General features: G+C 51.4%; 2 protein-coding genes across 2 annotated transcripts; one reads left to right on the forward strand and one right to left on the reverse strand.

Moving 5' to 3' along the window:
- On the forward strand, nucleotides 1-1,181 carry LOC148384645 (uncharacterized). Its single transcript, XM_088357249.1, has 4 exons — nucleotides 1-123; nucleotides 202-534; nucleotides 611-711; nucleotides 794-1,181. The coding sequence occupies exons 1-4, from the start codon at nucleotides 72-74 to the stop codon at nucleotides 1,001-1,003; spliced, it is 696 nt and encodes a 231-aa protein (XP_088213375.1). The 5' UTR covers nucleotides 1-71; the 3' UTR covers nucleotides 1,004-1,181.
- On the reverse strand, nucleotides 1,023-25,319 carry tnrc6c1 (trinucleotide repeat containing adaptor 6C1). Its single transcript, XM_088357246.1, has 21 exons — nucleotides 25,175-25,319; nucleotides 22,341-22,446; nucleotides 22,166-22,187; nucleotides 18,190-18,501; nucleotides 12,000-14,468; nucleotides 10,829-11,023; nucleotides 10,442-10,608; nucleotides 10,292-10,369; nucleotides 9,986-10,207; nucleotides 9,771-9,917; nucleotides 9,577-9,696; nucleotides 9,413-9,496; nucleotides 9,046-9,316; nucleotides 8,811-8,963; nucleotides 8,566-8,748; nucleotides 8,331-8,480; nucleotides 8,032-8,142; nucleotides 7,362-7,580; nucleotides 7,197-7,270; nucleotides 6,974-7,113; nucleotides 1,023-6,906 (listed from the first exon to the last, which is right to left on the reverse strand). The coding sequence occupies exons 2-21, from the start codon at nucleotides 22,401-22,403 to the stop codon at nucleotides 6,546-6,548; spliced, it is 5,541 nt and encodes a 1,846-aa protein (XP_088213372.1). The 5' UTR covers nucleotides 22,404-22,446; nucleotides 25,175-25,319; the 3' UTR covers nucleotides 1,023-6,545.

Consider the following 25,319-nt stretch of genomic DNA (forward strand, 5'->3'; position numbering starts at 1 on the left):
TGGCAAAGAACAACATAAAGTGAGCTCAGGATGTGGTGGGAGGCTCATTGTGACTAAGCTTTAGTTGGAAGATGATGAAGACCGACATCGTGTTTTATCTTGTGGCTCTTTGGCTCTTGGAGGGTAAGAACGAGCCGCATTTTAAATTCAGTGCCAGATTTTGGCTTATGTCATTTTGTGTGTGTGTGTGTGCGTGTGCAGTCCATGCAGATGTGAGCTTCGTGCAGCTGGTAGAAAAGCGATCTCTGGAGCTCTCGTGCCCCCTTCAGCAGGAAGGCGGCAACCTGACCCCTCTCCACCTGTACCACCGCCAAGGCTCCGCTCAGCGCACCCTTCTGTCCCTGGGTCCAGGGGGCCAGCTCAAACTGGACCGCGACTACAAGAGCCGCCTGAACGTTTCGGGCGGGTGGAACTCGTCAGCGCTCAAGGTGAACCTGTCGCACTTGAAGCAAAGCGACTCGGGAATGTACGTGTGTGAAAACCCGGCCGAGGGCCTTTCTGCCACTCAGCTCTTCTTGCTGGTTGAGGCCTCAGGTAAGCACGATGTTCCTTTTCATAGTTGCAGAGGTCCAATTGGGCATGAATTCACCCAGCGAGTTTGTTTGCGCAGGGTGTCAGTGCTCTCCCTCCTACGCCCCTCTGCTCATGGCCATCTTTTCCACGACGGTCTTCCTTTTTATCTTGCTCTTGTGGCTTGCTCTGGGAGATTGTGTGAGTAGGCCCAAAGAATAATCACCAAAAAGGGGACTCACTCTAGTTGTGTTATAGCCAAGTGAAATATTTCTGTTTTTAGGCGAAGGCCGATTGTCCTCCTCCCACCGGGCCGGCTGCTGTTCCTATTTATGAGGAAATGAGCAGGAAGGAGGAAAACTCCGGAGTCCCCCCGAACAACCAGGAAGCCCTGGAGGAGGAGCTCACCTCTCCATTGCATGCTAACACCCTTTTGAGACAGTCGCAGGAAAACTACTATGCCTGTCCCAGGCACATCAAGCTCAAAGCCTGAATGGAAAAAGAACAAATCCTTTTGAAACAGCCGAGAAAAATCGCTATTTTATTAATATCTGAAAGAAGCTCCATAGTTCATGAAAACATTTGTTTTTCGGTGCATGTCGTTTGAACAATCACATTCTATGAGAAGAAGGTATACACAGAGAAAAATCAAAATAAAACATTACAAGCCACTGACTTTGAAAATCAATAAATCTCAGTACAGACATTTTTTTTCTCTTAATACCCCCCCACGGAAAAAGCAGCCCTAATTCCAAACACCCACTGAACCCCCCCCCCCCCCTTTGAAAAAACAAAAACAAATCCTCATAAAAACCTTGAGGGTGACAGGCTGGAATCCCACAGTGCTAAAGAGTGAGACGCTCATTGGTTTATAGGAATACACAGCATGGCGATGTGACGCTAGGTCGATCGATATTCAAATGAACAATACGCATACTGGACCCCCCCACCCCCCCAATAAATCAACCACGCCAGTGTAGGCCATGAAATGGCCATCCTCCGACCCTTGTGCATAGTTTCGTGTTCCTTTACAACCAGCTCCTCGTTTTCACAAACATCCTTTGCCGTGCGAACAAATGTTCTGCAAAAACTCATCTTTTCATGAGCCACACACACACACACGAATAAAAAAAAAAAAAAAAAAAAGGTAAGAGAGTAATGCACAACGCTCCTGATTCAGTCAGGATGGGACCTCAAGAAAAAAAACACTAAACAGCATTTTGCATCTTATTCACTGTCTTTTTTTTTTTAAACAATCCACATTTTCTGTTTTGAAATGTAAAGCAATTTTAATATATAGATTTTCATATAGATATATAAAGCACTCCATAGTCATTTAAAGTCCATTATTTGGTTATTACGTAACTGCTACGGATTTAGAAACGACTGGTATTTGCTCCTCCTTCTCCAAATCCATAACTTTCAGTGCTTAGATGGTTCGTAATAATATTTGTCATCAAAATGTACATTAAAATGATGTGGAGTTGGTACTCTGGAACCCTGGCCTTCCTGAGACGAGATCCACTTTTTCAGGTGTGCAAGATAGTGAGCAATTGTCTTTTTTTTTTTTTCCATTGTTGTTTTGTTTTGTATAAAGTCAAAAATATAGAGAATCAACCAAAAAAACAACATACAGGCTTTTCAGATAGTCCAACAGATACACAACACTGTTCGATCCCAGAGTTCTTAAAGTAACACGAGAAATCGCCATTCTCGGTTGCACTTTGAAAAATGGAAGCATTTGTCCTCTTTTTTTGTTGTCATTTTTATCCTTTTTTTTTTTTTTAAAACACCGTTCCCCCCTGACATTCCCATCGTTTAATTCTTTTGGAAGTCCAGAAGGAAACAAAAGTGTTTTGTAAACTGTCAGTGGCCCGGCGTTTACGATGAAATGAAATGTGAGAAAGAGAAAAAATAAAATAAAAATAATAATAGGTAGGCACCTCAGACAGCAGAAGTTCTTCTACCCCCCACCAAACATCTATGGCCACAGATACCTTTTTTTTTGTGTCCTTTTCTTTTTATACATACGTCTGGATTTTTTTCTTCTTTTCTGTTTTAACGAGTTGCGTCAGGAATATCCCAGGAATGGTGCCACAAAAGATATTTTCTAATTCACAGCCTTCTCTGCCAGGAACTGTCAGATGCTCAGACCTCTTCTCACACACTCAAGTGCAAAATATAGTTTGTTACACAAGTCCTGGAACTTTTCAGACACCCCGTCGTCTGAAAATTGGTGCAATACTCAACGACCCATACTTTCCTTGGATTATTGTCCACAATGAAAGCCACTAAAGGTAGATAAACATTACATTGAAGACAAAACAACATACGCACACATCTTTTTTTTTCAGTTTTTTTTTTTTTTTTGTAGTCCTTGAGTAAACACGTACACGAGAACTGTCCCCCTCGGGTACTTGTGTCATGTCGTTGGGTTTAGCTGGATGAGGACACTCAGTGCAACGCTCGCTAGAGAGGCTAGAGTCACAACAATACTGAGTTTACGAACAAAATGGCCGACATGCTCGCACTGGCCTACACTACAAGCAGCCTTGTGCAAACACTCCCACACAACACACATACACACGTTTGTTTTGTCTTTTCAAAGTCAATCCTTTTCAACAATTCTTGATTTGGAAACAAAAAAACAAACTAGAAAACGTGTTCACATTACATTATTGGCGCTTCTTTTGATTCAAGTATTTGTTGTTATTATTTTTCTATTCTTCTGATATGTTGATGATCTCTTCAATGTTGGGGAGGGTACAAGGGGCCACACACACACACACACACACACACACACACACACACACACACACGCACACACACACGCACACACACACACACACACACACACACACACACACACACATACCCGTGACGTGTGTAAACTAGCATGTGCATATTCCACCCAGGCATTTGTTTAAAGTAGGGCTAGGGAACCCTGTCAGATTTTTTTCAGCCATGTTAATTGTAGAAACAGAAACTTCTTCGAAAAAGCCCCCAACCGAACAGACAAAAATCATAACATTGGTTGAATGACATGAAACGGTTGCCCACCCCTGCTTCAAATTGAGCGTTGCGTAGCCGATTCTTAGCCAGCCCATTTGTCTGATCAATGATTGAGACGCTTCATTTTGTTTGTTTGTTCCAGTCACCGTTGAGTTCGTGCAACTAACTTTTCATTAAAAAAAACAAAAAAAAAAAACAAGAGCACATTTGACCTCCGACACAAGAGGGGGATTAAGTGGGGGGGAAAGTGGGCGGGGCTCTCAGTGCTGGTGCTGGGCCGAGAATTCCAAGGCGCATCTGAGACCAAACCGCAAATCCCGCTCACCCGCTCTAACTGTCCCGTTCCTTGATTCAAATCCAGTGTGGAGTAAAAATGCACACATACACACCAAAGAAAGAAAAAAACAAAAAAAAACAACAACACAGGCATTAGTGATTGTTTTGTTGAATGATCAGTCTAAAAAGTGACTCAAAAAGAGACAGAGAAAACACACATAAAACCAATGAAATAATAAAAGACATTTAAGACTTGGTACCGAACTTGAGATGTGTTCCTGTTTCAAGCTGGCGCCACCCTCAGGCTGGAGGACCAAATTGCTCCAGCGTGAGCTTGAGAAGGCGACAGCTTGCAGAAAAACAGGAGACACACCTCAGATTTGGAGTGCACAGCTCTAAAACATTTTTTGTAGTTTTCTTTTATGTTTATGCAAAAAAAAGATCCTGTTTTTTGGTTTTTAAAAGAGATGTACCCGATGTGTCCCATAAACAGTGCACAGACACATAACTGCCTTCTCATGATGAAAAAAAGAGCAGCATGGGCTCCTCCTCCTCCTCCCACCATGAAGTGAGGAGGTGTCGTCACATGATCATGATATTTGGATGTCAGTTGGCACGAGTCTGAAGAAGGTTCTCAAGCGCGAGTGGGCGTCCAGGTGGTCTTTTTGACGGGAAGCTGCCTTGGTAGTAAAGGTGGCAAATGGAGTGGTGACGTTTGGCAGACGGAGAGGGATGGGTGGGGGCGGGGCTTGTCAATGGCTGCGAGTTCACACCTCCTTGTTCTTTGCATAGAAATGGCAGGCTGCGTCTCAGTGGAGGTGGCTCCAAGTAGAACTGAGTGCTCCCAGAGGTGAAACATAAAGCACCAGTGTGTGGCGGAGTGTGCGTGCGTGCGTGCGTGCGTGATATGGTGAGGGAGGACCCCCCCACCCCCACTCACCCAACCACCCACCCACCCACTCATCCTCGCTGGACGGACACAGGAAGCGGGCTCACGTGTTTACAAGTGGTCCGTTTCGATGGGAGTGAGGGGCTGAACACTGCATAAAGCCATGATATCATCAATCCGCAATGAAACAAACAGTAACAGCAAACAACAGTAACATGTGATTTATATAATAAAAACAAACAAAAAATGCCTCCATCTCAGAGTGGAAGTTGCTGAGGGCAGCAGTAGTAGTAGTTATAGAAGTAGTAGTAGTTGTAGTTGTAGTAGAATAGTAGTAATACACGGAATACAGGCAGGCTGCTCTCGGACTGGAGGAAGAGAAGGGAAATTGGGGGCGGCGGAGGAGACGGAGGGAGGCAGTTGAGGTCTGCTTGCAGAGTGCAAGCAGGGAGGCAGGCAGGCAGGCAGGCACTCAGCGGCCACGCCAGGACGCCGGCTGGCTGGCCTCCCATGACGCCAGTACAACACGCCTCTCCAGAAAGCAAGGCGGAGAGGAAAAAAAAAACTAAAAAAAAAACTCCCGGCTGCCCCCTCCCACCATCATTCTCCTGCTACCATGTTCATTCTGGGCCCCCACGGACATCTTCACATTCGTGTTAAGTTTGAAGTCAGTCATTGAAGGGGGCGGGGCACAGTGGGATGGGCGGGGCACAGTGGGATGGGCGGGGCAAACTCCTCTTAAGTGCTATGACAGACCAGGTCTTTTGCATGGACTTCATTCATTTGGGCAAAACGAGAGGACAAAGAAGGGGGGGGGGGGGGGATAGTAAAAACAGGTGTCTTGTTTTGGTTTGATGCCTTCTCTTTACACACACACACACACGTTGGCAGCCAGAGGGCTTGACAGTATTTAGTGGCAGTCTGCGGTGCTGCAGGTTGTGGTTCTTTTCTCCATCAGTCGGGAGCATGGACGGAAGGAAGGAAGGAAGGAAGGGACAGTCTGTTGTGGCTTATATTGCACGTCGGTGGGGGGGGTACACACACACACACACACACACTTTTTGTCTTCTTCCTGTCTTGAGGTGCAGTGAAAAGGTCAGACTGCCGGTTGAAGTGCATGGTCATTATAATAGCAGTGGTTCATTTTGTTAGTCTGTCACATGTACCCAAGGTGAATAAGTCTGGGGGGGGAGAGAGAAAAAAAAAAAGCATTTTTGAAATTTCTTTGCAATGCTTCCGGAAGGAAAACTAACTGCACTACAAAAATAAATGGCTTGAACAAGGCGAACGCAAGTTGCATCATTCCCTTTGAGAGCGTTCATGTGTGTGTGTGTGTGTGTGGCTCTGCGCTGTTTGTAGAAGTGTAGCAAGCGCTCGACTGACTGGCTCAGAGATAAGGGGCTGTGTGCAAGGGTCCGCCCGTCCGTCCGTCCGTCCGTATGCGGGGCGGGAACGAGGTTAAGGCCAATATTAGTGCTGCGAGTCAGCCGAAGAGTACAACCAGCAGAGGAGAGGCTGTGATTGACGCCGTTTTTGTTTTGGACTTTGGGAATGACGCCTCGTCGCGGGTCTCTGAGGTGCGGTACGATTGCCTCGGGAAGGCAGAGAGGGATTAAGCGGAGTTCAAGATGTGTAAGAAAGTGTTTTTCTTGAAATGAGTGAAAGACATCTTCCTGGGTCTCCAAGTGCGACTTGGCAGAACTGTAACTTGACAACGACGACGACGACGACGACAAGAAGAAGCAGAGGAAGGCGACAAAGTGGAGCGGCGGGCGAGGATATGAACTCCTCTCACCTTCACGCTGATTATCTCCATATTGATTTTTTTTTTGTCTTCAAGGTTTTTGCTCCGTTGTCCTTACATGGACTCCCCGCTCAGCAGGTCTCCGGGCAGCAGCGTATTGATGGGGCTGGGGCTCCCCATGACCCGAGCCTCCTCTCCACTAGGGGGCCCCCACAGGCTGGAATACTGCTGCACACCGCCCCACAGCAGCTCTCCGCCCGCCTTTGAGCCTCCGTTGTTGTTGTTCCAGTGGGGCGCGTGTCCGATGGGGTGAGAGGCTCCCGAGCCGGAGCCGCCCATCCTGCTCTGATTGGCGGCGCCCGGAGCGGCCTGCCAGCTGGTGGTCCCGCCCAGCGACTGGCCCTGTGCAAAGAAGCGATTGACTTCCTCTTCTCCGGCAAACTCGGCCAGGATGGTGGTGTTCCCCAGCACGCACCTGGACGCAGACACAGCAATGAGAACACGACGGGGCGATGGCCTGGGAGCTGACCCGTCATACGTACATGTGCAGGGACTTCTGAGCCTTGGCAGCTTCGTCCTTGGAGCTGTAGCGCACCACAGCGTTGCCCTGTGTCAGGTTGAGGTGGAATGTGATGAGTGGGCCGTGCTGCATGCACAGCGTGCGCAGAGTCGAACCGTCAATCTGCCGCAGAGGGGGGGGGGTCAATGGTGCATAGGGGGGGGGGTCAACGGTGCCCCACCTCTGCATGCGTCCAGCGCTCTTACCTGTGGGGTCAGGTTCCTCAGAACCAACCAGCTACTGGTCCTGCTGGCGCTGTCTGTACTCCACGTGGTGCCCGCTGCAAGTGAAGAAAGAGCACGTGTCACTGAGCAGAAGGAGAAGTAGCTGCTTCTTCTTTTTCTTCTTCTTCTTGAGGCTCGCCGACCCACCCGTGGTGTAAGAGCTGCTCCAGCCTTGGGAGAGACCCAGAGAGTTCCCCCCCCACGTGGAGGACGACTTGGCGTTTGTCAGGCCGGGCGGCGGGCGGGAGGGGGCCGCGGAGCTGCTCCGGGGTCCCTGCGGCACTTTCCACATGTCGTGGGAAAGCGAAGCTTGACTGTGCGACACGGGACCCGGCGACCAAGTGGATTTCATCTCGGACAGTTTACCTACGCGCCGACACAACCGCAAGGAAGGAGACAAGGAAAAGAAGGACAAGAGCTCGCTCAGGCATCAATGGCACTTATCGTAGTCGAGTACGTCGTCAACACGTGGAGTTCTGAGCTCCTCGAAAGGGGTTTCCATGCTAATAGCTTTCCAGGGCAAAAGCACAACTAACTGTCGAAACGTAAGCAAGTTAGTCATGTAGCAACTTTGCCTTCCACCAGATGCAACCTGCTTGCTCATGCAAACTCAAACAATGAATGCGACAAGGAGGAGGAGGAGGAGGAGGAGGAGGGTCACCAACACCACGGGGGGCGGCAAGCTGGCAAAATGGAAACTCCGTCTAATGTGACCTATTTAATCAGGTGAAATGACGGGAGGATCATGGTGTTTTTTATTACGAGAAGGGAAAGGACAGCATTGGTTTGCATTTGGGGGCGGGGTTTATCCGTGTACCTGTTTCGTCCATCTCCGGGGACGACAGACTGAACGAGCTAGTGTAGGCACTGACTGACCAATCAGAGGAGGGAGGCAGAGCCTCGTTCTGAGATGAAGTGGGGGAAGAGCCTGAGCCCGGCCCGGCCCGCCCCGCCCAGCCCAGCCAGCGCACAGACAAAAGGAAAAAGAAAAAGCAGCAGAGAGAAAATGCCATGAAAGAAAAGCAGACAAGGAATGGTGAAGAGAAGTGAAGAAGCAGAGCAGGCAAAATCCAAATGAAAAATGACAATTCGGCCCCATTTCAAAAGGACTCTCACCCGCACTTCGGTCTCGCAGCAGGTAGCGGTTGACATCTTGGATGTTAGTGTTGATGGTGGGACCGCTGGGGACGCTGCCCGGCGTCATGTTGGGGTCCGTCTCTGGGTCGATATTCTGGAGACCCTTCCAGGGCACGCCTGGGCAGAACTCTGCAAAAGTCCAAGTTGAAATGCCGCTGCCGCCGCCGCCATTCTTTCTGCCACGGCAGGCAACGCGCGCCAGACATTGTCGTACCCGGCGGCCAGTTGATGTTTGTCCCGTTGGCCATCTTGTCGCCGCTGCTCCCCTTCCCCTGCGGCCCCCAGCTGTCGGGGGCCACAAGGGGGCTGCCGGGGGACTCGGAGCTGGACATCAGGTTATAAGGACTGTAAGAGTCATCCAGTTGAGCAGCCTTGCCAGGCGCACCCAGGTTGGTACCTAGAAGGTGGAACACCGAGTTGGCTCAAAGTTGGCGGCTATGCTTTCGCCTCGCTCCTCACCGTGTTTGGGTTCCAAGGGGGAGGAGCTTCCAGAGAGGCTTTCCATCGTGTTGGGGTGCGTCCACTGCGAAAGGCGCGACTGGGGCTGGGGTGGATCCTTGGCGGACATGGCCACCTCCGCGCAGTTTACATTCAGGTTTGGATTCAGTCCAGCTGGGTTTGACAAAGACACACGCACAATTGATTTGCATTCATCTCAAGGAGCAACGCACCTTTGGGCAATCAATCCACCTACAGAGCGAATACGGGCTGTAAGGGTTTGGAGAAGACTGCGGCGGCTCTTTGGTCTGCAGGTCGGGAAGGCCCGGCGCCTGGAGGTGGCCCGGAAACGAGTCCAGGTTGCTTTTGGTCCCGCCGTGATGTAGGCCCGCGTGGGAGTGGGGAGGAGGCTGCTGCTGCTGCTGCTGCTGCTGCTGTTGCTGCTGCTGCTTGATGAGCAGCGCCTGGGCCAGCTGCCGTTGGTGCTGTTGGATCTGCTGCTGCATGTTATTGATTGTACGTGCAACCTGGAAGGAGAACGATGCTCAAGAACGGTGTTTCAAAGCATCCCAGCCGTTGACACGAAAAACATTTGAGGGAGGATGAGCCAAGCGGGAACTCACTTGCTGCTCTTGTTGTCGAATGGGTCCAGAAACGTTGCGCTGGGCCTGTAACATCTGCTGCTGAATTTGTAAACGCTGGTAAGCCTGCAAGTCAACCAGATGTCCCATTTGAAGGAGTCTCAGAAGACATGTTGAAAATGGCGAGGAGTCAGGACGCCACTCACCAGTTGCAGCTGGTAGAGTTGATTCAGAAGAGTCATATGTTGAGGATTTATTGGCGAGGTTAAAAGTGCAGGATTCAGACCGATATTTTTTGCTGCAAACTGTAAGAGCTGTGCTTGAACCTGTTGGGTGGATAGACAGCGCGGTGTGGGGAAAAAGCCTTTGAAAGCTTTGGCCGCCGCCGCCATGGACCTACCTGAGGGGAGAGAAACTGAGGCACTTGAGCGCGTAGACTCGGCTGCTGAGAGGAGCCGAGAGGCGGCACTGGCGGCTGAGGAGGCGCTGGCTGAGGCATGGCCCGGGCTTGTGCTGCTCCACCACCAAACATTCCACTCTGCATTTGCTGAACAGACGACCCGACCCGACCCGTTAGCGTTTCACATCCGACGTCGCCACCGACGACCGACTCACTTTGTCCAAGAAGGGCGAGCGGGGATCCGTGGAGGCTTCTTTGGAGAGATGTGGAGGTCGAGGACAGCTCATGGGTTTGTTGAGAAGCCCGTTGTTGTAGTCGTGTCCGGCGGCCATCCCCATTCCCCGCTTGTCCAGTTCCGTCTTCTTCTCCAGCAGGGCGCTCATGGCCTGGTCCAGGTTCATGTTGTTGCTCTTTAAAGCCTCCTCCGCCGGATCCCGCTGAGAAGCAAATCGCAAACAGAAGATACATTTTTCAATGACAAAATGGGAATCCCGATTGGATAGCAAAGAAAAAATCCTTACCGGGAAGCCCATGTCTGTCAGCTGTTTGATAAGACGATTCATAATCCAGCTATCTTCTGGCTTCCCTGGAACTTTGACCTGGAATGACAGAACATCAAACAGAAGTCAAACACACTCTTGGTTCGACGCTTTGCAAAAAGGTCCTCATGCCTTTTGCGACATCTTTTTGGCTGCGTTTCCCCAAGAGTTGCCGGAGGTGTTGCCCTCCTGGGAAGCAGTGCTGTTCCACATGTCTCCGTCGTCCGCATCCCACTGACCTCCTGAGAGGAGCAACTCTTCACCTCCGCCTCCCCATCCATCTTGCATAGGTTTGGAGGCTGGGGATGAAAAAACAAACAGGCGTGCTAAAAACGGGCCTTGCAATATTTTCTGGGCCACTAGGGGGCAGGGTAGGTTTGTGGAAAAAGTCGCGCTTGGCCGTAAACAGTCGATGATGACCTTGACGCATCTTGAGAGAACCCTCCAGCAGGAACAATAACAACATGCAGGACAGTAACATTAAAAAAAAAAAAACGTCAGTTGGGTTCATAATTTTACCGGGTTTGCAAGATGCGGCTGTCATAGCTGGGTTCCCCCTGCTGTAGTTGTCTGGGTTGCCATCGCCCCAGCCCGTGGGGCCCCCGATGGGCTTTCCCCAGGCAGATGTACCCTTGTCCACGTTGACTGTTGAATGTGCACTTTCCCCCCAGGAGCTTTCTGCTTTGCTGTGAGAGCTGGAAAGTTCTCCCCAGCCTGGTGGTGGACGCAGAAAGATCATAGTAAACACATTTTCTGTCAGGACCGACCCGAGTGGTTTTATTCATGACCTCCTGGATCGCGCGCTCTCTTTTTTTTTGCATTCAGAGAAAAGCCACTTGCCAAGCAATTCATCTTTTTATCAATGTATTCATTTTGTGTTTGGTTAAACAGGTGAACAGGAGGGGAAGTCGGTCATTTAAGAACTGGCACAGCGGCAGCCTGGTCATTCTTGGCACGATGATGGAGGAGGTAGCGGTGCCAGGGGGAGATTAGCGCAGGAAGAGAGCCTATGCTGAAGGCTAGCTTCATTTTCACTTGGATGGACCCGACCAAAAAAAACGTTCTGCTCTTTCCAAAAGCCATGAGCTACACATGTAGAAAACATGTGTCGTTGTGCAATATCAAGTGTCAAACATCAGGGGCGCTCTCCCAAACATGCTTCAACTGGGGACTTTCTCCCCTCAACACAGATGGCAGCCAGTCTGGCAGCCAGTCAGCCAGTCAGCCACATCTCATCATTTTCATTTTTCAAAAGGCGCTTTTGTAAACACCATTCCTCTACTTCCTTTGCTCACCACGAGGTTAGCCAGGCACACACACACACACACACACACACACACACAAGATGAAGGCAGCTGATATTGTGTCATGTGACCAGCCTCGCTGAGATTGGACTGCACTGCTTATCTCGTTTGGGTAGCTAATTAGATGTAAAAGGGGCCAGCAGCAAGGTCAAGATTTGACCTTTAAGTCCATCAACAGCTTGGAGCTTAAGAGCGTGCTGCCCTAACTAACTCACCAGCTTGGGTTTGACTTCAAATTAGAAGTGAAACGAGAATCTGGACCCAAGAAATGAACGTCTGCTTCATCATCCACGTTTGCTTTCGAAGCATCAATTTGGTTAGGAAAACAGAAGGGGAGTTCCTTCGCTAAATTTGCCCGTGTCAAAATCATGATGTCATGGTCTTACCTTGCGCAATCATGGGCCCCCTGTTGTGAGATGAGCCCGACTGGTGCTGCAAAACGGGATCCATGGGTCCGCTGCCGCCGCCGCCGCCACCGCCGCCAGTGGGCCCTAGGTTTTGGGAATTTGGCCCGTGAGCGTGTAAAGGTGCAGGTGGTCCTTGGTAGGCGTGATTGTGGGGATGAGCGCCAGCGTTATTGCCTCCAGCGCTAGCTTTAGCTTGAGCTGGATTGTTTCTGTCCCACAGATTGACGGATTTGTTGTAGGTACCAGGATCGCCCCAGGCCGAGGTCCCGTCGTCTATCTCCATCTTGCGTCGGATGGACGGCGGCGAGGGTTCTTCCCAACCCGTGGCTTCGGCCGACGACTCGGCTTTGCCGCCGGTCCAGCCCTGCTTGACTGAGGCCGAGCCGCTCCAAGAGCCGACGGCTCCCGCCGCGCCGGCGGGTCCGTCCTGAGATTTTGCCACCCAGCCCTGGGGAGGGCCGCCGGGGCGCGGAGTAACGGGCTCTCCCCAGCCCGCTTTGCCCCCGGCACCTGTGGCGCCTTGCATTCCCCCCCAGCCTCGAGGACTTTCCTTCCAGCCCCCTGCGTCTCCGTCCCAGGAAGAGTTGCTTGGATTCTTTTTCCTCTCTTCGGGTTCTCCCCAGTCATTTGCAGAGTTGCTCACTGCGCTATTGCCCCAGCTGTGGGAGGCTTTAGGTTGCTCTCCCCAGTTCTGGCTGGTCGGCTTGCCGTGAGACTCCTCCCACCCCGACGACCTCTCGTCAGCCCAAGACTGATTCTTGGGGATAGCGGAGGCGGGCACACCTTTCGGCAGGTTTCCCCAGCCACCTGGGCCGCTCGGGGGCTTAACGGTGTTGGGTTGATCTCCCCAGCCGGGGCTGGGATGGTTGCTAGCAGCAGCAGCAGCAGCAGCAGCAGCAGCAGCAGCAGCTGCAGCTGTATTTCCTCCCCAACCCGAAGCTCCCTCGCTTTTGCTCCCGGTGTCAGTTCTTTGCGGGGGACCCATGTGAGTATTGCAAGGCCCCTGGGCTTCGGGACCACTTTGAGAGTCCCAGGATTCGCTGGCAATGTCATTCTTGCTTTTAGTATTGTCCATGTCCCAGGACGTGTGCTGGCGGACGGGGGTCTGCCCCCATCCCGTATTACATAAGACCCTGGGGTCGAGATCCTGGGCAGGCAAGAGAGGAGCGGGGGTATCTTGGGATGAATGCTGTTTGGATCGGGGATGTCCTTCCGTGCTGTCGCCGCTTCCTTCGCTGGCAGCGGTCGTGCTCGCCGCTCGGTTCCAAGAGCCGCTCTGCGCCGCTGGGTCCTGGGGAGGCGAGCTGGGGCCATCCCAGCCCGTTTGGGCGTCTTCACTTTGCTTCTTGGCCCAGTCTCCGCCGGACTGTTCGCCCCAGGCTCCGGGAGTCCCCGACCCGCTTCCAGCCTGGCCCCAGCCGGAGTCCCAGCCGGACTCTTTAGAGGACGGCGGCGCCTTGGAGTCACCGTCGAGGCCCCATCCCGAAGATGCGCCGTCTTCTCCGTTGACCTGCTTGGCCCCCATTGGAGGCGGGCCCGCGGATGCATTGCCCCAACTGGGCAGGTGGCGGGCGGGACTCGCTTGTTCCGGCTTATTTGTGTGATTTGGTCCGTCAGGTTTAAGGTTCTGAGGTTCTGAACTGAAAGACACATTCGTGGATGGCGAAGGGTGTGACTCTGACGCGTCAGAGGTCATGATGCTACCCCAGGCACTGCCAATGCCCGAGGAGTTACTGTTAGCGTTGGCTCCGGTATAGGTGCTGGTCTGGCTTGACGGCGGCGGCGGCGGGCCAGTGGGATTACAGAAGTTTGGAGTGGATTGAGGGGGTGAAATGACGTTGGCTCCCCCTGAGCTGCCTGCCCCTGCCGCATCGTGGCCCAACACGGGCCACGCCGACGGGTTAGCGTTAGGGTTCAAGTTCAAGTTACAGTTGGAGGATGGCGAAGAGCCCCATCCTCTGCTGCCGTCATTTTTCCCTTCACCGCCGGCGGACGACTGAGACGGTCCGGACCCGGAGCCCCAGCGATTGGCTGCAACCTGGCTTGAGTGCATGTTGGTTCCAGTATGATTGGCAGGGCTGAGTCCAGCGTTGGCCTTACTGCTGAGGTGGTTGACAGGGAAGTGGCCCGTCTGGCTATTGGCCCCCGTGGCCATCGTCGGATGACAACCCCAATCGCTATTATTACTACAACTACTACTACTGTCGGTACTACAAGTGCTACTGTTGCTGGTCATGTGACCGGGCTCAGTGTCCAAAGAGCATCTTCCTTGACGGGCCTTGTTCTGGCTGAGCGTAATTGAAGGCCAAGCCTCCGTGTCCTTCTGGTCAATGATCAGTTGATCGCCGCAGCTCGTATTAGCGCAGGTTGCAGCGCTCCTGTCGGCTGGCAGGTGCCCCCAAAGGGGATTCTCATACTGGGTTCCCGGGCTGCTCTGTGGGGGCAGTTCTGGAGAGAAGCACAAAAAAAAAAAAAAAAAAAAAGGGGTTTCAACTTAGGTACGCCCACATAGAACGTGAAATACCATGGCAACGTAACAAGTCCACTTCTATTCTTAATTGCAAGCTCGATGACTGAAAAACATGAGACAGACTTCGTTTCCATCACAAACAGCTGTCGTACGCTTCAAAACAAATTAGACTTGATCCGTAAATATGCATGTTTAACCAAGAGGATGAAACATCTGATTCATTGGCTGGTTTTTGTTTTTGAAATTGCAGCAGCAAATATATCATTTTTGTCATTCGAAAAATATTTCAAAAAATAAACGGTGAACATGTTTAAATAAAAAACTGCTTTGACAATTCAAAGTCATACGCTATTCTTTTCTCTTGGACCGCTTCCACCACGCTGATGCAAATACAAGTGCGGTGTGTGCATTGATCAGCACCCCGACCGACGCCACATCATCAATCAATTGAAGATTCTTTCTTTCTATCTATCTCACCTTTCTACTGTGCGACTGTTTACATGCGTCCTCGGCGAGTTAAGCTCGCGTGCAAACGGGGAGCCTTCGCGGCAATCGCATTGCACTGAGCATTTGCCTTTAATTCCGGCTTACTTTTTAACGCTTGCAAACTAAAGTAGGAAGGAAGGAAGGAAGAAAGGAAGGAAGGAAGGAAGGAGGAGAGAAAGCAGCGCCAGAGTGAGGCCAAAAGGGGCCACTGTGCTTGTGACACGCAGCGCCGAGAAGCGCAGCGCCGAGCAGCACAGCGTAGTGCAGCGCAACGCAACGCAACGCAGCCTTTCTCCAGCGTCACTCCACTAAGAGGAGCGGGACCGACCGCCATTTTCTCAGTCCTGAATTTGAGCCAAAAAGGCTGGGAGCTGAGCTACCGTCTCTGCCTGCCTGCCTGCCTGCCTGCCTGCAACGTGTAAAAGCATGCAAGCACGCCTGCTTCGCCTCGCTTGCTCGCAACGACATTTGCGGAGGAGCGCAGCGCAAGTGTGCCCACAACGCACTGCCGCTGCAAAAAGAACTGCACAGCAAGCAAGCAAGCAAGCAAGGAGCAAAGGAAAGGACGAGCGCGAGCTCCGCCGCGCTCCCCGCGCCCAAATACTACCTGTGGAGAGGTGCCTCCCGACCATCGTGCAAGGAACTAGCTTTTGTGCGACACGGGGACCATCCTTGTCTCAATATGTCTGCTTGCCTCACCGAGCGTCTGAAATGCTGCCAAGAAGTTGCACAGCTCTTGCGCGGCATGAGACACCCCCCTCTCCCTCCCTCCCTTCCTTCCTCACCCCACATGCTCCCTCCCTCCCTCCCTCCCTCCAACATTGCTTTGGCTGGGTCTCGCCGACCGACTCAATCTATTGCCCCCCACCCCACTGGCTTTATTTATATCATGCTCTATTCCTATCCCGACGACGGATACGCTCCCTCGCTGGAAATGGAAGCCCTAAAGAGAAAGCAGGCTGGGGGAGGGGAGGGGACGGCACAGTCCAAGTCATGTGGACGGAGGGAGGGAGGGAGCAGTATTGTTGGTGGCTGGTTGGATGGATGGAGCGCCAAGCACTCAAATGGCATGAGGAGGTAAAACAAAACAAAAGCGGGGCTCTTCTAAACACAGCCTCGGATCTTTTAACCTTTCACTAAATGCCACCAAATATTTAACCGAGACCACCCACTCACTCATTGTGCAATTAGCACCGGCGTGCACAATTGCAAACCTCTTGAATAACCACGTGCAACCGGCATGACGTCATGATAATAAAGGTTTATTCTTAATTAACATAGACCAGCCACTGTTGCAGCTATAACGAGCTGCTCTGGCAATTGTTGGATTAAAATAAGCAAGTTCATGTGGATCTGGACTCAAACATGTCCCTGGAGAAGCGTCAAAGCAGAGCAACGCAACAGAGGATGACGTGCTTGTCAATTAATGGAAGGCATGGAGGAAACAGGAGAAGCAGGAGCTGAGAGCTTGGCAACGGGGAGAAAAGAAAAAAAAATGTCAGCGGCTCCCCGGATCAAGGCTGCCATTGTGCACGAGTGATACCAGTGCCCACGCACCACAACACAATACATCAATGTTTGGTGGAAAACAGTGGTGCTATGCTGGAGGTTCTGCCCACTGAACCTCATGATTGTGCAGATGGAAGGGAGAGAGGCTCCGGACTGTGAGTGACATTCAGTGAAAACTGTTTGCATGAAAAATAAGTCCAAAACAAATGAATGAAATCAATAATACATGTTATTAGAAAAAAAGAGTTGTATTAAAATAATCCCAATTCTCATTTTATAATTATGCAGCCCTTGTCTGCCGAAATCAGATCAATAGCAAAGACAAGAGATGACGTCTGCGAGATGCTCGTTGAGTGACGGAAGGAGGAGGTGATCCAGGAGGGATGTGCGGCCCTCACTCAGATGGACTGATCCCGGCCGGCTTAATGAAGTCCCCCGCGGACCGGATGCTTTGGAGCTCATCTGAGCTGAGCCGAGCCGAGCCGAGCCGAGCTGAGCATGCATGCTGCCAGCCAGCCAGCACAACAACACCTCAGGAAACAAAAAAGTGCTTCCTAATTGAGGCAAATCAAACAAATAGCTCAATAACCAGCAGAGTGACAGGAGAGGCATGCATTTTTCCAAGTTCACATGCATGTTGTCATGTTTTCCATTCCCCTCCCCCCCGAAAGGATAAACCAGGTCAAGGGCTTTCTCCAACATGCCAGTCTTAAAATAGCTGCCTCTCACACGCCGCCGCCACCGCCTCCTCCTCCTCCTCTCCATCAAAGAGCCTCGGGATACAGAGTGCGAGCCGAGCCAATGGCAACGCAGCGACTCTGTCGGAATAATGGCAAAGCCGACAGACATACATGTAGCGCGGACTAATCCCCGCTCGCCCGTGGCCAGCTACACGCTACGTGCTGCGATGCTGTTTGTGAAGGAGGAGGCGGGGCTAGTTTGCGGCCCAGATAGCAAACATCAAGCGCCGTTCTTAACGGAGAGTCGATGTTTAATCACATCAGAAGGGAATCCCCGACGCTCCGGCGTCATCACAAGAGCACATCGACTCCATCCGTCTTCTACAGGAGAAGACCTTTTTTGTTGATGTCGGCAAAGCAAAGCAAAGGAAAGGATCGCCGTGCGTTCAGCCACTGCTGACACAGAGCACTAGTGAAAGGACAACCGGGGAGGCCTATCGAACAGGGGAGGGAGGGAGGGAGGGAGGGAGGGAGGGAGGGAGGGAGGGAGGGAGGGAGGGAGGGAGGGAGGGAGGGAGGGAGGGAGGGGAGGAGACAAGCGCTAGCTTTTACCGTAAGCCGTGACTCACTCCAGCCCACAGCGCTGGACCTCTGCCACGCTCGCCTCGCTCCACCAATCTTTCTCTTCCTTGGGCTTTCGAGTGATGCCAAACCAGGCCCAGCGAGATGTCCGGCCAACTAGCTAGCTCCGTACAAGCCTCTTCCCCCCAAAACAGGAAATAGTCCACAAAGTGTGGGAGGAGGAGGAGGAGGAGGTGCGGGTGCGGGATAAGCGTCTGATTGCCACGGAGATGGAGCTGCTTTGGTCAAAGCGTGGACGGAAAACGCCCCAGAATGGATGGGCTTCACACTCCGGAAGGAAAAGACACAAACGTGCCAGCTGCGCTGACTCTGCCTTGTTTCTTCCGAGTGAAAATAAAACTGCGGTGTTGAAACACCTTGAGCAGAAGAAAGCTCTGCTTACCTGTGGGCAGGTTTGCAGAGGAGGACTCCAGGTGGCCGGCGGCGGCGGCAGCGAGCGGCAGGGTCCCGGGCGGGAGCGGCTGGCCCCTCTTCAGCAGCTGCTTGTGCTCGTGCTGGCGGAAGCGCGGGGGCACCTCTCTGGCCGGGTGACGCTGCTGCTGCTGCTGCTGCTGCTGCTGCTGCTGCTGCTGCTGCTGCGAGGAGCTCTGAGGAGGCTGCTGGCAAGCGGCGCCGGGGGCGCGCTTGCCATCGCCGCTGCTCGGGGGTACGGGCGGGACAGGAGGGACGGGCTCGAGCTTGGCGGAGTCCGGCACTGTTTGCACAGAAAAGCAGAGGCGCTGCTAACCATCTGACAGCACATCTATCTTATGGTGGTAACAATTCAATAGCGAACGATGAGTGAGAAGAGGTACGAGGTCAGGAGGTCAAATAGGATTATCTTCTGGCAGGTCACAGAGTGGGTCACATGGATTATGGCCATTGAGCACCATGGCTAATGGACACATTACATAATATGGACGATGGTAAACTCGAATGTAAACAGACAGTCGGTCATAAAGCAGCGTCCACGTTGTGCCCGAGGAGATTATTGGATGTAAATTGAGCCAACGGGGATGTTTTCCCCTCCCTGCCTCCCTCCCTTTTTTCTTGGTGCTGATAAACGACAGGCGTAAAATAAACACTTTGAAATGAGTGAGGAAGAGCGGCGCTCTGCCATTGGCTCAGCTTCCAAGTGTGCGCATTGAAGCAATGAATAACTCACACACACCAGGCCTGCCCCAACACACACAAACAAAAGCGTTATGCAACGCTGAGGCCCACACTGAGGGGAGCACAGGATACCGGCCGCCCGGCCGGCCGGCCAGCCAGCAGCCACTGGTTAATGTAGTTGCATTTTGTCGGTCGGAGAGTGTGTATTTGTGTCGTATCAGTCGGTGCCCCCCGGTGGGCTATAACCTTGGAATGATCCGGTTACCCGTGCATCTGGCGGCTGAAGCGTCTCATCAGATGTCATTGCCCCCCCCCCCCCCCCCACTCGCTCTGATTCACTATTTGGACGCTCTCCTCACAGAAGGCGAGACGGACTGCCACTTCTACGTAAAAGCTCGCTTTAATCAAATTTATGGAGGCTGATTTTACACCGTCGAGACTCTGACGCGTGACGTCGATTCTTCTGGAAGCTTTGGGGGAAGGGGAAAGTGGGGCCAGCTGCTCTCCCAGCCAATCACAGAGGAGAAATAAAATGAAGGCAGGCGGGCGGGAGGGAGGGAGCGAGCGAGCGAGCGAGCGAGAGCCAGCCAGCGAGCGGATCCACGGGAACGGAGGGAACGAGGTACAGCAAGCCATGAAAAGAAGAGACGCCGCCCCCTCTGCGAACGCCGCTGCAAGCTCCAGTCTCACTGGCGGAAACCAGCTTAGGTGGAAAATCCGCTTACAATTAGAACGCTACTTGCCTACAGAACGCCACGTTGCTGTCCAGTCTTGTCTCAAAAGAAGCAAACCGCTGCGTCAAAAGAATGTCAGACGGGTGTGATCGCACAAAACAAAAACAAAAAATCATTTGAAAGTCCCCCGAGGACAGCCCTCTGTCAAAAGTCACCTTCTCCGACAGCCTATTTGCAAAACAGCATCGTGGGTCGGCTGTGCGGGCGCACGGGAGAATTCCCGCTTCATCAAAAATGCACATCAAACGGCGGCGGCGGCCTGCAGGCTATGCGCGCCTCACACGGACGAACGAGGCTTCCTCATTTCCCACTTGAAAGGGCTTGGGAATATTTTGGATAGGAAAGATGATAGCGTGCTCGGCAGGCTGTTTAAGACGTCAAACTCCTGCTTTTGTTTGAACAACAGCTGTCGTCAAATTCTCCACGCTTACGCTCAACTAGCAATTTGCTTAGTCAGTATTGATCCTGGCTCAGCTTAAAGCCAAAAGCACTTAGCGTGCGGATTGGCGACACGTCCGACCGCACGAGCGCTTCCGCCTAAAGCGCTGTCCGTCCACGCTTCCCTTCGTCGAGGGGGAGCGGGCAGACGCGTTGAAACTTCCGCAAACTTTGCTTAGTGAGTGATTAGGAGCTTCCCAAAGCTGAGCTTCCCAAAGCTGAGTTTTTAATCTGCAAAGCCAAGGCCGCAAGTATACGTACGCTGTTGCGTTGATCATTTTGGGGGCTATGCTTCAGTTGGGAATCGGGGGAGCTAATGTTACTAATATTGCTAATTGGACATTACAATCATCTGACAACGATAGTGCAGATTGGATTACCTTGGCTTCTAAAGCTGTGAATTCTAAATGAGTAGAAAAAGGTCGCAAGAAGTGAATCAAAGTGTGTACATTGGTGCGATCATCACAATGTCTTTGGGGCTTGGGAAATGAGAGCACCGCGCCACGTCGCGTCTCACCACAGAGACGATTAAAATGCTTAATTAGAAACGAATGAATGTGAAACTGTAGTTAAGGAAGACGGCAACGGCCCCGGCCCCGCCCCGGCCCGGCCCGGCCCTAGCCCCGGCGCTGCACCGTCTGACAGCAAACTCGGCCGGGCTGTTCATCAAATAGCGGCGACGCAAACGACCGTGATTACAAAGATTGGGAAATTCAATGAAAAACAAAGGACTGACGGCTGTGTTGATCAACCAACGTGATCTACGGACATTTTCATCATCCTTTCAAAACCACCAAGCCAAAGATGGATGGAGGTTCAAGCCACTAAAATAGTCATTTAAAAACCGAGAGATGCGGCTATTATGTTAAAGAGGTGGCGATCGTGTCACTTTTGGAACAGGCTAACTATAAACTAGCAGCTTGTTGGATCTGCTCTCGGCAAAGGTTATACCGCCTATTTTTGCCCCCCCCCCAAAAAAAAATCACAAAATATTCAGCCAAAACATGCTCAACTGGGAATAGAAACAACATGGCCGCCCAAAAACCGGCGACGTGGATTGAACTAAAACCAGCCGAGCGGTGTGGTTTGTTCAAAGAGTGTCCAGACTATTTTCTACAACTTTGGCAAGGAAAGCGGCCATCCTGGGCAAGCTTAACCGTATTTAGAAATGCTTGCGCACCAGGAAGTAGCGTGGTCCAAGTCATCGTGTTGAAGGTTTTAAAATTCAGTTTCGCTAAACCTGTTCTGATGTGGGGTTTTTTTTTGGGAGGGTTGGGGGGCGCTCCGCTGCAATATGCTTGCAAAGAACTATACAGTCCAAGCAGGCTCTTTGAAGATCATAAGAGACGGCCAACGGCGCTGAGCAAGAAAAATGTGAGGTTTGTAACTGTTGCCGGTCACCCGGGGACAAGCGACTCCGACTTGGTGTCGCACACAAACACACACACACAGACGGGTCGGGTCGGTGGATCCCACAATGGGCCCCCTCAGGCAAACAGGAAACCAGAGTGTGTGTGCTCCGTTCAGTCTCTTTCTTTTCCTCGCTAGCTTTTTTTCTCTCTCTTCGTACTCAACCAGAGACATGGGTGGTTCTTTCACTTCACTTGCAACACTAGAAGCACAACAAGTCATTCCATCTTTCGGCTCCTTCCTGCTGGCTGGCTGGCTGGCTGGCTGGCTGGGTCCCAGGGTGCGGGCACGTTCTGTTACTATGGCGGCGCTCAGGGTATCTGTTTATTCAGACTCCACAAGATCCCTGGGCTCCTAATTAGCTCCCTCCCTCCCTCCCTCCCTCCCTTCCCTGGATGCTGCGCACCAACATCATATCATAGACTCATTAGGTCGCAGACGGACTTTTCTCTACAATGTGATCTTCTGTTGCTATGAAATCACCTCATGGCGTTCGTTAGTGAATGGATTTGCGCTTCTCCTCAAACTTCATTGAGTTCCATTTCAAGCGAACCCACGCATAGTGACAGCAACTCGTCACTCGGCCTTGGTCACGTCATCCATTTGTCAACGTCGCTTTGACTTTTGTTAAAATACAGACAACTACAATTTTTTTGTTGTTGATATGATTCAGCATCAACTCACCTTTGGTTGTCTGTTCAGTGTCCTGAAAAGAAGAGGATGAAAGTATATTGAAAGACAAACAAGGGCTCATAATATATTATCATTTCCAAGTGTGTTTCGAAAAAACAAAAAAGGTTGATTGACAGCCGTCAGTCAGTCTGATTGTCAGTTGCACGGAAAGAGAGGGCTCACCCACCTTTCTGGAAGCAACTTCCTTCTTGTTCTTCTCTTCTGGCCTTTTCTTTTTCTTCTCTTCCATCAAACGGTTCTCGTATACTTGTATTTGCGGCTTCTTCTCTCAGCTGAAAAATCAGAAGACGTTGGAATCATTTCAAAGCCTTCATCACCTTTGCCCCTATCTAGGATATGCCATCAGCTCTGGGCTCAATCGCTTTGAATCTGCTTGTGTGTTTAAAAAGACGTAAAGGAGGTCACAGCGATGGGCTGGTGGTCCGTTTACGTTGGCGGCTCTACCGTGCCGATCGCTCGGCGGCCGGCCGACGAGCTGAGCATTGTCGTGCCCCATCAGAACAATGGGATAACAGCAGGCGCTCGCCGGGAGGCCGAAGGCCGGCGCAATCGGAACAGAAAAATGCAGCGGCCGAGGGCGGCCTCATGACAGGAGGCAGAGTGGGGGGGCAGAATGGGGGGGGGGGGGACGTGCACAAGGCAAAACGTGCGTCTGTTGAATGTCTGTCATTCCTGTGAAGATGGAAAGGCTTCTGTCTGTCTCTTCAGCGTTTGATAGGGTCGCTTCCGTTGCACGTGTGGGGGAGGGGCGAGCCACAGCAGGCAGGCAGGCAGGCAGGCGCTGGCTCGGCGTGGTGCCAGAAATGCCGAAGCTGCAGACCAAGCAAGAGCCTGCCTGGCAAACCTTTTAGAGGAACGTTTAGCGGCAGCTGCAGATGCAACGGTGCAATTCTGCTCAAACAAAGACTCAAAGCGAGCTCCTAGCCGGCTAAACTAGCATCAAGCAATTGTGAACAGAGGCAACCTCTCTAATGCCTTCTGACAAGCAGGAAAGGAAAGGAAGGAAAGGAAAGGAAAGGAAAGGAAAGGAAAGGAAAGGAAAGGAAAGGAAAGGAAAGGAAAGGAAAGGAAAGGAAAGGAAAGGAAAGGAAAGGAAAGGAAAGGAAAGGAAAGGAAAGGAAAGGAAAGGAAAGGAAAGGAAAGGAAAGGAAAGGAAAGGAAAGGAAAGGAAAGGAAAGGAAAGGAAAGGAAAGGAAAGGAAAGGAAAGGAAAGGAAAGGAAAGAAAGAAAGAAAGAAAGAAAGAAAGCGCTCCAAACAAAAGCCTCGAGGCTAACTTGATGGAGCGCACCATCAGATGGCGTCATGGAAGCATATTTGGACAATGTGTCATTGTTGATACACGTGTCGCTATCTTACAAGGACAGTCCCTGTCCCTGTACCTGACCCGACCGACCCAGCCGACCCAAGCGTACTTGTCGTTTGTTGGAAAAAGGGAAGTGGCTTTGATTTGGAAGACAGCAATAGTGTGCCCTTGAGAGCGTGGAAGGTCACGCTGACCACTCAAGAAAGGATCTGAGCGCCGACACCAAAACCCAGCAAGACTGGCAGCAGGGCACGGCACGGCACGGCACACCCCTCGGTCTTGCGCTCTCTGCCCGACCTAAGCTCCAGACTAATCGAAGTATTTCGAGGTCTGTTGGCGTTCTGGGGCCCCGCCCTCCCTCGGCGCCTCTCCGTGAATACACTTGGCTCGGAGGGCCCCGCGACTTGGCCTCTCCATACCGACCCGCTTTCAACTCTCTGTTTGCCTTTTGCGGCCGCCTTTTCCGAACCCCCCAAATTGGGAAGTGCGCCACATTAGCAAAGCAGCGGCTGACGTCAGCCGGGCGGGCCTTTGCGAGCATCCGGGTGCTGCCGCCGACTTGCCGATTGACTGGGAATGTTGCGAGGGACGACGATGATGAAGATTCTAGGTCTTGAATCTTCATCAGCATTTTAGGGACAACTTTGAAGGTTTATTTGTTATGACAGTTTCAAATGTAATCTAGTATTATATTTAGTAACATATATATCAACAAAGGGTCAGGTTGAGCAACAGGTGGAATTTTTTTCTGAAACATCAGAGCTATAAATTAGTCCGTATTGTGCATGCTTTTAGAAGTCTAACTTATGTGAAAACCTTAAAAACCTGACGCGTAAGGAAAATAGATAAAAAATAATAATAATGCGTTTAGGACACATAAAACGATCTCGGATTCAGATTTGCTTTTGACCTGTGTTATTGGTAGTCAATAACAGTATAACTGGCCTATAAGAAAGATAAACAAAATTACAAGGACAATATCGTTTCATTGGTTAAAGGCCTCTCAAGTACAATATTGCTATCTATATAAGTGGCCTATAACAAAGATAAGCAAAATGACATCGTTTCATTGGTTAATGGCCTGTCAAGTACAACATTGCTATCTGTAATGGTGTTTTTTTTCTTTCTTTCTTAACATGTCTGCAGAGCATGCACAACGAACTCCACACAGTAAGGCCGGCCTTAGATTTCAACCCAGGGAGACCCATGACGAGCTCATCGCGCTGCCTGATCATCAAATCTCACAATTTATGGAGCGCGAAAGTGTCGAGCCAACCCGCATGAAAAGTCGAGTCGTCGGAAACGAGACTCGAACTCGCAACCTCACAACTGCGATGGCGACGTGCTAAGCACTCGCTCTGCGTGGCTTTTATCTCGAGTTGATTGCACTGCTTAAAAAAAAAAAAAGAGAAAAAGTTGAAGCAGAGTGTCACTGTCAATGCATGTAAACACACGACGTCCTTGAATCGTATCAAGTGTGCAACGAACGGAGTCAGGCGCAAACTGCAAAATTGGCCGCTCCAGCTCGAAAAGAATGAAAGAGCGCTCATTTGGACTGCATGTCAAAAGTGGGCTGCATTGGAAACATTCTTGCATGATCGCTGACGTATTCAGCCGAGGAATTCCGCATTTTGCACGGGCCAAAAGCCATTTGTGGACACAAGCTCGTATTGAATGGAAGGAAAAAACAGCCTACCGTCGAAGCGTTCAGTCGTGCTTCCTTCTCCTCGTCGTCGTCGTTGTCGGCGGCGACGGCGGCGGCGGCGGTGGAGCCTGTGCAGCCATTTTGTAGTGAGTGACCGATCCGAGCAGCACCACACTTGAAGCTGTATGTGTGTGTG

This window comes from Syngnathus floridae, chromosome 17 (genome assembly GCF_059516105.1).
Source record: "Syngnathus floridae isolate MCC-2025c chromosome 17, RoL_Sflo_1.0, whole genome shotgun sequence".
Classification (NCBI taxonomy): Eukaryota; Metazoa; Chordata; class Actinopteri; order Syngnathiformes; family Syngnathidae; genus Syngnathus; species Syngnathus floridae.

Bases quoted from the DNA above. Each gene is read 5' to 3' on its own strand.
- LOC148384645 (XM_088357249.1), top strand. From the start codon at position 72: ATGATGAAGACCGACATCGTGTTTTATCTTGTGGCTCTTTGGCTCTTG. The intron at 535-610 runs GTAAGCACGATG...TTGTTTGCGCAG, and splicing joins CTTGCTGGTTGAGGCCTCAG to GGTGTCAGTGCTCTCCCTCC. The intron at 712-793 runs GTGAGTAGGCCC...TTCTGTTTTTAG, and splicing joins GGCTTGCTCTGGGAGATTGT to GCGAAGGCCGATTGTCCTCC.
- tnrc6c1 (XM_088357246.1), bottom strand. From the start codon at position 22,403: ATGGAAGAGAAGAAAAAGAAAAGGCCAGAAGAGAAGAACAAGAAGGAA. The intron at 9,918-9,985 runs GTGAGTCGGTCG...TCGTCTGTTCAG, and splicing joins GCTCGCCCTTCTTGGACAAA to CAAATGCAGAGTGGAATGTT. The intron at 7,271-7,361 runs GTGGGTCGGCGA...CTTCACTTGCAG, and splicing joins GAGCAGCTCTTACACCACGG to CGGGCACCACGTGGAGTACA.